This window comes from Oryctolagus cuniculus, chromosome 2 (genome assembly GCF_964237555.1).
Source record: "Oryctolagus cuniculus chromosome 2, mOryCun1.1, whole genome shotgun sequence".
Classification (NCBI taxonomy): Eukaryota; Metazoa; Chordata; class Mammalia; order Lagomorpha; family Leporidae; genus Oryctolagus; species Oryctolagus cuniculus.
Window position 1 is genome coordinate 451247 of NC_091433.1, and position 9613 is coordinate 460859.

Here is a 9613-nt window from a genome sequence, read left to right on the forward strand (position 1 = left end):
TGGTGGTGCCTATCAGGTGTGGGGTGGGCGGGGTCTCAGTGGTGCCCCCTGTCAGGCGTGGGGTGGGCGGGGTCTCAGTGGTGCCCCCTGTCATGCGTGGGGTAGGTGGGGTCTCAGTGGTGCCCCCTGTCAGGCGTGGGGTGGGCGGGGTCTCAGTGGTGCCCCCTGTCAGGCGTGGGGTGGGCGGGGTCTCAGTGGTGCCCCCTGTCATGCGTGGGGTAGGTGGGGTCTCAGTGGTGCCCCCTGTCAGGCGTGGGGTGGGCGGGGTCTCAGTGGTGCCCCCTGTCATGCGTGGGGTAGGTGGGGTCTCAGTGGTGCCCCCTGTCAGGCGTGGGGTGGGCGGGGTCTCAGTGGTGCCCCCTGTCAGGCGTGGGGTGGGCGGGGTCTCAGTGGTGCCCCCTGTCAGGCGTGGGGTGGGCGGGGTCTCAGTGGTGCCGCCTGTCAGGCGTGGGGTGGGCGGGGTCTCAGTGGTGCCGCCTGTCAGGCGTGGGGTGGGCGGGCCTCAGCAGTGGTGCCCCCTGTCAGGTGTGGGGTAGGTGGGGCCTCAGTGGTGGTGCCTATCAGGTGTGGGGTGGGCGGGGTCTCAGTGGTGCCCCCTGTCAGGTGTGGCATGGGTGGGGGTCTCAGCAGTGGTGCCCCCTGTCAGGTGTGGCATGGGTGGGGTCTCAGTGGTGCCCCTGTTAGGTGTGGCATGGGTGGGGTCTCAGCAGTGGTGCCCCCTGTCAGGTGTGGGGTGGGCAGGGCCTCAGCAGTGGTGGTGCCTATCAGGCGTGGGGTGGGCGGGGCCTCAGCAGTGGTGCCCCCTGTCCAGCGTGGGGTGGCAGGGTCTTGTCAGCGGCACCTCCTGTGGCTGCAGGGGCAGGACTCGTGCCTTGACCTCTCTGGACCCTCCCACACTTGGGCTCTGCGTCTGCCCTCCAGAGGGAGCCTCGGGCCCTGGGAGGCCTTGGCTATCCAGACAGAGCAGGGCCGCACAGAGGCCCAATGCCCATGGCTGCCCATCCTATGTGACTCCTCCCCCGCCCTCTGGGAGCCGGGGCGAGGCAGAGCCCGGAGCCTCCTGTGGGGGACCCCTGCTCCCACCAGGGACAGCCTCGGCCTCTGGGGCCGTGAGCTGTGAAGCCGCAGCCCAGGTGGGGCAGGCGTTGTGCCCCAGCACCTGTGACGCCATCATGCTGTGCCCTGCGGGCCCTGCGGCAGGTGCGGGGGCACCCAGGTGTCTGTGGTCAGCTGAGGAGCTGTGTGTGGGGGTGTCCCCGTGGACAGGTGTGGGCTGGAGTGGCGCAGGCACAGGGCGAAAGTGGGCTTTCTGTGCCATGGGAGGCAAACTCAAGTCACAGAGGCGGCCCGGGGGTCTTGTCCATTGGGGGTCTCGTGCTGGGCCTCTGGAGGGGCCAAGGTCAGAGTGAGGGTGGGAGATGCCGTGGGGCCGCCTCCAGACCCTGGTTGGCAAGGTGGTATGCCGGGCTCAGGCACAGCAGGAGTGTGGGCGGACGGCAGGCTGGTTTTTTTATTTGAGAGGCAGAGTTAGAGAGGTGTTCATCTGCTGGTTCACGCCCCAAATGGCCTCAGTGGCCAGAGCAGGGCTGATCCGAAGCCAGGAGCCTCTTCGGGGTCTCCCACACGGGTGCAGGGGCCCAAGGACTTGGGCATCTTTGCTGCTTCCCCAGGCCACAGCAGGGAGCTGGAGCAGCCGGGGCTCAACGCTGGCACCCATACGGGCTGCCTGCAGTGCAGGTGGCGGTGTAGCCCACAGTGCCACAGCAGCGGCCAGGCTGGCTGCTGAGAGGTGCGTGGGGCAGGGCTGGACGAGCAGGTGGGGTCGAGCTGAGAGGATGGTGTGTGCAGAGGCGCCAGGGTGCCCGGTACCAGACAGAGCTGTGTTTGCCAGGTCAGCGTGTGGGGCGCTGTCCGCTGGGGCCTGGGGGCCGTGGGGGCTGGCTGCGCTGAGTGTGCAGATGTGAGAGGAGCAGCTACCAGGGTGAACTTGGAGCTTGCCGAGTTAGGTGTGCTGTGCACCAGACGCCCTGCTATGGCCGACGTGCTGAGTCCCTGGGGTGTGTGTGTCTGTTGTCACTGTGTGTGCGTGCGTGTGCGTCCGTGTTGTCATTGTGTGTGTGCATGTGTGTTGTCACCGTGTGCACACATGTGTCCATGCTGTCACCGTGTGTGCGTCTGTTGTCACCGTGTGCACACGCACACGCGCGTCCGTGTTGTCACTGTGCGCACGTGCGAGCGTCCGTGTTGTAATCGTGTGTGTGCATCTGTATTGTCACCGTGTGTGTCCATGTTGTCACTGTGTGTCTGTGTTGTCACTGTGTGCGTGTGTGTCCATGTTGTCACCGTGTGTGCGTGTTTTGTCACCATGTGTATGTGCACACACACGCGTCCATGTTGTCACCATGTGCGCGCATGTGTCCATGTTGTCACTGTGTGTGTGTTGTTACCGTGTGCATGTCTGTGTTGTCACCATGTGTGTCCGTGTTGTCACCGTGTATGTGCATGTGTTGTCACCGAGTGTGTGCGCACACGCCTCCATGTTGTCACTGTGTGCACGTGTGTGTGTCTGTGTTGTCACCGTGTGTGTGCACACATGCACGTCCGTGTTGTCACTGTGCACACGTGTGTCCGTGTTGTCACCATGTGTCTGTTGTCACCGTGTGTGTGCATGTGCATGTGTGTCCGTGTTGTCACTGTGTGTGTGCACGTCTGTGTTGTCACCGTGTGTGTGCACGCACGCGTGTCTGTGTTATCACTTGTGTGCACACGTGTGTCCGTGTTGTCACCGTGTGTGTGCACGCATGCGCGTCCGTGTTGTCACTGTGTGTGTGCGTGTGTGTTGTCACTGTGTGTGCGCGTGTGTGTGTCCATGTTATCACTGTGTGCACATCTGTGTTGTCACCGTGTGTGTGCACACACGTGTGTCTGTGTTGTCACCGTGTGTGCGTGTGAGGGTGACGTGGGTCCAGGTCTGAGGGCTGCCTGGGGCGTGGCTGCGCCTTGTGTCAGTGCCCAGAGGCCGCCTCTGCCGTGTGTCTTTCCCCTGGGGTTGGGTTTGTGGCTGGGGGAAGTGGTGTAGACAGCTGCGCAGTGGATTTTTAGCAAGGTGGAAAGTGGCCCAGGCTGTGCTGTGGGGTCTCACTCCCCAGGGCCGGGGTCCCGGCTGAGCAGAAGGGCCCTCCTGGAGCTCAGGACGCCGTGGGGGGTACAGGTGCGACCACAGCCCCTGTCGGGTCCCGGGTCACCGCGCCTGCTCGCCCCGCTCTGCACACGCTGAGGGGAAGGGTTTGCGGCGGGGAGCGGAGTGGGCGACGCGGTCCTGGAGGAGAGAACGGGGCGGGGGGGCCCTCTCCCTGCCTCGCGCCCATGTCTGCCTGCCCGGCCTTGCCTGGGGCCTCCCCGGCTGGCTGCCCTGCCCCAGCCCCACCTTGGTGCTTCTGCCATGTGGCCCTTGGCCAGGCCTCCTCGGCAACACCAGTCTGCTTCCACACGGCACCAGACCCCTCCGTGGGGGACCGGCGTCAGCCCCTGGGTGGGGGCTCGGAGCGCAGGCATCTGTGAGGGCCACTGCTGTTGGGAGAGCCCAAGGCACAGCGGCCACCAGTGCCCAGAGGCATCCCCGCTGTGCAAGGAGCGGGCCGGGTGAGCAGGGCCCACAGGAGCTGCGTGTGGTCACAGCCCAGCGAGGGCCTCTCTGTGTGTCCGCGGCTGTAGCTCGGGAAAGACCCCGCCTCGGCTTTCCTCCCTGGCTCAGGTCGAGGGAGGCTGCTCCGCCCTGGGGGTGTGGGCAGCTCCCCGGGAGCACCAGTCCAGGCCCCAGCACCCCGCTGACCTGCCTCGCAAAGCAGCGCGTGGCCCAGCCCGGGCCCCTGTGGCCGTTTGGGGAGTGAACCAATAACCGGAAGACCTCTCCCTCTCTAACCCTGCCTTTCAAATAGAGAGAGGGAGTGGCCCTCTGTGCCCTGGGTGGTGGGGTGGGTGGCCAGGGACAGCTAGTATCTTGGGCATCTGGAAGGCTCAGGGCTGGGCTGGTCCCCTGAGGAGGGGCGCCTGGTACTGCCTCTGGGCCCTGCCGAGCCACAGGCCCCTACCCGTCAGGCGTCCCTGGGGGAGGGGCTGGCTCGTGCCCGGGCTCTGACCCTCAGAGGCGCGAGGCAAACTCAGTGTGCAAAACTGTCGTGCAGGCACGCGAGGAAGCACTTCAGTCAGGCCGAGGGCAGCCAGCTGGACGAGGTGCGCCAGGCCATGGGCATGCTGGCCTTCCCGCCGGACACCCACATCTCCCCGTACAAGGTGAGCCCAGAAGGTTCTAGAAGGCTCAGCCCTGGGGCCGTGCCTTGTCCCCTCCTACCTCCTCTGCTGCAGAACCGCTGGCCGGCTCTCTGCTCCCTCTGAGCTCGTGGGTTGAGGTGTGGTCTTGGGCAGGGCTGTGGGCCTGCGCCATGGCTGACCAGGGCCAGTGCTCTGCCCCTCCCGGGACCAGGGCTGGCTCCCCGGTTCCTGGTGTGTGGGGCCTGTGGTGTTTGAGCTGAGCGGGAGGCCAGTCTGTGTGCGAGGTGGGTGTCCTGCAGCCCAGGTGCTCGCCTCAGAGTCTGCAGGGCTCCCAGGTGCTGGGGGCGCGCTCCTGTCCCAGGTCTTCAGGGTGGGGGGGGTCTGCTGGGAATGCAGGCAAGGTGATCCCGGTGGGCGGAGCCGTGGCTGGAGGTGGGTGCAGCACACCTGCTCCCCAGCACAGCCAGCACACGTGACGGATGGGCCAGGGCCAGGCCACAGGGCGCAGGTTCCCTGGGGACCCTGGGCCTGGGCAGCAGGAGCAGGACAGAGGGGCAGAGGGGCAGGCGCCTGGCAGGACCTCCTGGCCCGTCTGGTGGTCCCAGCAGCTACCTGGAGACCGGGGCCTGGGGAGTGGGCTGCTGAGGTCTGAGCAGAATTCCCTCCCCAGCTCCTGCTGTTTCAGCCCCAAAGGCGCCAGTCGATGGCACCAGCAGGCAGGTGCTCAGGGCCGATTCCGGCGCCCTGGCTAGGACATGGTCAAGAGCCTCCTGGCCTGGCTCTGAGCCTTGTTTGCCACACCCACCCTGCCCTGCGATGCCCACACCAGGGCCCCCAGCAGACCTGCCTCAGTGGGCTAGAACCGGTGCCCACGTGGGTACCTGCACCGCAGGCGGAGGCTCCGCCCACCAGGCCACAGCGCCGCCCCTCAGTGCTGAGTGTTGCAGTGACCAGGAGCTGTGACACACGTGACGTGTTGGCTGAGTGTGATGTCTGCCCTGGACCAAGAGCAGCCGAGGCTCACCCAGCATGGCCATGACACCCTCCCTGCGGCCGCGGCTCTCTCCGCCTCTCCCCGCGTCTCTCTCTCCGCCTCTCCCCACGTCTCTCTCTCCGCCTCTCCCCGCGTCTCTCTCTCCGCCTCTCCCCGCGTCTCTCTCTCCGCCTCTCCCCGCCTCTCTCTCTCCGCCTCTCCCCGCCTCTCTCCCCGCGTCTCGCCTCTCCCCGCGTCTCTCTCCGCCTCTCCCCGCCTCTCTCCCCGCGTCTCTCTCTCCGCCTCTCCCCGCGTCTCTCTCTCCGCCTCTCCCCGCCTCTCTCCCCGCGTCTCGCCTCTCCCCGCGTCTCTCTCCGCCTCTCCCCGCCTCTCTCCCCGCGTCTCGCCTCTCCCCGCCTCTCCCTGCGTCTCTCTCTTCGCCTCTCCCCGCCTCTCTCCCCCTCTCTCCCCGCGTCTCCCCGCCTCTCGCCCCGCGTCTCTCTCCGCCTCTCCCGCGTCTCTCTTCACCGCTCGCCGCGTCTCTCCGCCTCTCCCCCATCTCTGCCTCTGTCTCCCCTCCCCCACCAACTCCTTTTCTTCTCATGGGCCGGGGCCCCCACACTCCAGAGCATTTAAAGCAATTCACGAACGAGCGAACATCCGGAAAGTTAAGTCCACACAGGTCCTGCGGTTGACTGAGGCCCCGGCTCGAAGGCCACGTCTGTGCTGACGCCTGCCCCGCCCCGCCCCGCCCCGCCTGCCTTTCCAGGACCTGCTGGACCCGGCCCGGTGGCGGATGCTGACCCAGCAGTTCCGCTACGACAACTACCGGCTGCACCAGCTGGGGAACAGCTCCGTGTTCACCCTCACCCTGCAGGCCGGCCTCTCTGCCATCAAGACGCCGTATCCTCCTGGGTCGTCCCTGGTGCTGCGGTGCGGGGGTGGGCGGGGGAGAGTTCTCCAGCAGACCCCAGGAACCCCCGCAGAGAGCAGCGCCACCTGTGGCCACGCCCCCCCCCCAGCTCCACCCAGACCCCGGCCTGCAAGCCACTGCCCCAGGAGTGCCTGCTCTGACAGGAAGGGCCCCCACCTGGGGCAATCCTGGCCCCGCCCTGCCATTCCTGGCTCCACCCCCACAGCTGGATCCGCCCCTGGCTGCCCCCCCACGGCTGGCCCCGCCTGTCCTGAGAGGGGCGGGTCTGGGTGGGGCGCGCCCAGCCTCTTGTGCGTGGCCTGACCGAGGCTGGCAGGGCCGCAGGGCGTCGTCCAGCCCCCGCCACCCCTCGACCCTTCCTTAACCGAGACGCAGACAGTGCTACAAGGAGGACGGCAGCTCCAGGAGCCCCGACTGCCCCGTGTGCAGCCGCTCCCTGAACAAGCTGGCGCAGCCCCTGCCCATGGCGCACTGCGCCAACTCCCGCCTGGTCTGCAAGATCTCCGGCGACGTCATGAACGAGAACAACCCGCCCATGATGCTCCCCAACGGCTACGTCTACGGCTACAACGTGAGGGCGGCGGGCGGGGCGGGTTGGCCGGCGGGGGTCCCCGGGGTCGGCGTGGCCGGAGCAGGTGCGTCCTCACCGCTCTGCCCTTGTTTTCCAGTCTCTGCTTTCGATCCGCCAAGACGATAAGGTGGTTTGCCCCAGAACCAAAGAGGTGTTCCACTTCTCCCAGGCCGAGAAGGTGTACATCATGTAGGCGGCGCGCGCGCCCGCCCCGACCAAAGACCGGTGAGCAGCGGCGCCCCGGGAGCGGGAGGTGAGGCCGCGCCGCTGGCAGGCGCCTGCGGAGACCCAGCCCGGCGCGGGGAGCAGGAGCCGCTGCGAGGCGCCCTCGGCTCCCTCCCCTGCTGTGAGCGCGCGGGGAGCAGGCGGTGCCGCCAGGGCGCCGTGACCTGCCGGGGCTGCCCGCCGCCGCCGCCGCCTTACTTCCTGCTGAGCGCGCGCCGCCGCGGGCGCGGGCCCGAACACTGTAGAGCTTTGTACCTAGCGCTTATTTTTGCATGCTGACGTCGACTAGCCGATACGCTGTAAATGTCCACCTGTCAATAAAACGTTTTCTATTTCCACGTCTGCGGCCCGGCGGCTCCGCCTCTTCTTGCGCCTGGGTCAGGTGGGCGTCCCCTGGGGGCAGGAGGGCGGGTTCTGAGGCGGCTCCAGATGGGGGGCCACTCCACCCCTGGTGCCAGGGCCCCTGGGGTGTTTCCAGTGTGGGCAGGGGCCCCGGGGTGTGCCACTGTCCCTCGGCCCCCACACCCTCCCGCGCGCACAGTGCCCAGCACCCAGCGTCGTGGCCGCCTGCTGCCCTTGCTCAGCCCTGTCTTTGTGGCAGCTGTGGTCACCACCCCACACCAGCTATGCCAGGAGCAAAGAAGCCAGGGCCCTGCTCTGCCCTGGGGCCCTGGCAGAGAGCGCTGTGTCCTCCAGCCCCGCCCAGGCCCAGCTGAGCCGCCCCTGCCGGCCGTACACCCGGCCCCGCTCTTCCCGCAAGGGCTCCGTCGTGGGGTGCACGCGGCAGCGGCCACATGGGCTGTCCAGCCGGCCCCAGGACCTCACGCAGCCAGCCCCTGAGGTGGGCTCTGGGCAGCAGGGCCTGGTCCTGGCCCCCCATGTGCCGGTGCAGGGCCAGCAGTGGCCCCGCAGCTGCGGTGGGCACTGGTGCGGCACTGCCTGCTCTGGGAGCCCGAGCGGGGGGGTTTTCACCCGGGACACAGCGCAGCCCACCCGTCCCTCGGGAAAGCCACACACGGCTTCCACGTGGCATCTGCACCCTCAGAAACCGGCACCGCAGACCTGGGGTGCCACCCAGGTCACAGACACAGAAGGTGTTCGCAGAGCCCCTGCCTGCCTGGCACGGCTGCTGCGGTGAGAAGGGTGCCATCCGCTGCTCGCCTGGGCACCCTCCCGGCCCCGTGGGGTGACCGTGTCTGCATCTATGGGCCTGGGCACCCTCCCGGCCCCGTGGGGTGACCGCGTGGCCGCGTCTGCGGGCCTGGGCACCTTCCTGGCCCCGTGGGGTGACCATGTGGCCGTGTCTGCAGGCTGCCGCTGTCCCTGTGGGTGGCTTGGGGCTGAGCGCAGCCAGCCAGCATGGTTGTGCCCACGTCACTGGAACGTCATTTTCATGTGTTTTGTGTGGTGTTGCTGACTGTTGGACTTGACTGTGGACACCGCCCGGCAGTGCGTGGGGTCCCCGCTGTGACCTCTGGGCTCCTCTGGGCCCTGCAGTGTGGGGCTCGGAGCTGCATGGTCCCGGCCCCCGTGGTGGAGGCCCCTCCTGCACGCGCTGCCGGGGTTTGTGGGAGTGGCTGGGCCTCTGGGTGCCAGCCCTGCTCAGCCGTGCCGCGTGGTTCGCTCAGGCTCTGCCCTGGTTCGTGGTTGCATTTTTAATCATTTGGGGGCAGAGACTGAACGAGCAAGCACTCCCCCCGCTGCTGGCTTTGCCCACGACAGCCTGGACTTGGCCGGGCAGCTGGAAGCCGGTCAGCAGGAACCAGGACTCTGTCGTAACTGCTGGGCCTGACGCACACGTGGTTCAGTGCTTTGTTTCCCGAGAAACGTCTGTCCCACAGCCACGCTAGCTTCCGGGCCCTCAGAAGACAGGTTTGTGTGGCTGTTTTAAGAGCTGTTTACTTTGAAAGCAGTTAGGGGCGAGGTCTTCCCTCTGCTGGTTCCCTCCCCAGACGGCTGAGCCAGGCGGAAGCCGGGAGCCAGGGGCCTCCTCCAGGTCTCCCGCGTGGGTGCCGGGGCCCAAGCACCTGAGGCAGTGCGCACACAGGAAGCTGGGACTGGGTGCCGAACTGGAAGTGAAACCCAGGTGTCTAGCGTGGGACGGGCGGGCAGAGCTCCCAGCTGGAAGCCAGGCGTGCAGCCCAGGCCTCCAGGACCCGGCACCCGGCTGCCTCCAGGGTCCCTGCGGTGGGGCTGGGCACCTTCTGGGAAGGCTGAACACTGCCCCCTCTCGGCTGACTCTGAGCCGGCCGGCCGCTTCTGAGGAAGCGCCGTTCCCCGGTGCCGGGGGGACTGGCTGGCCTTCTGGGCGCCTTGCAGCCGCACTCCTGAGGGGTCTTGGCCGGTGCTTCTAAGTCTGGTTTTAGGATCAGGTGTTCGGAGCTCAAGAATGGGTTGGAAATTCCTCCCTCCTCCTGTATTTCCTGAAAAAGTTGGTGTAAAAATTGATGATTTTTTCTAAAATGCCTGATAGAATTTATTGGTGGAATAATCTGGGGCTGGAATTTCCTCTGGAGGAAGACTTCCAGCTCCGACCCGAGTTTCTTTAATGCCAATAACTCGTCAGTCTGTCGTCTTTCACCTGCTTCAGTGATTGCTATGCCTAAGGAATTGATCCACTTACTGAAGTGGTAGAGTC

At 66.8% G+C, this 9613-nt stretch overlaps 1 protein-coding gene across 4 annotated transcripts in view; it reads left to right on the forward strand.

Moving 5' to 3' along the window:
• The window catches only part of MAEA (macrophage erythroblast attacher, E3 ubiquitin ligase), a 30024-nt gene extending 22711 nt beyond the window's left edge, over positions 1 to 7313 (forward strand). For 3 of the 4 annotated variants that reach the window (XM_070067962.1, XM_070067961.1, XM_070067963.1), the window contains 4 exons: positions 4185 to 4293; positions 6015 to 6148; positions 6555 to 6750; positions 6848 to 7313. In XM_070067962.1, coding sequence (XP_069924063.1) covers positions 4185 to 4293; positions 6015 to 6148; positions 6555 to 6750; positions 6848 to 6943 — 535 coding nt within the window. In that variant the 3' untranslated portion in view covers positions 6944 to 7313. The remainder of the gene's footprint in view (positions 1 to 4184; positions 4294 to 6014; positions 6149 to 6554; positions 6751 to 6847) is intronic. The other variant, XM_070067964.1, reaches the window with a different exon arrangement.
• The last annotated feature ends 2300 nt before the right edge of the window (positions 7314 to 9613 follow it).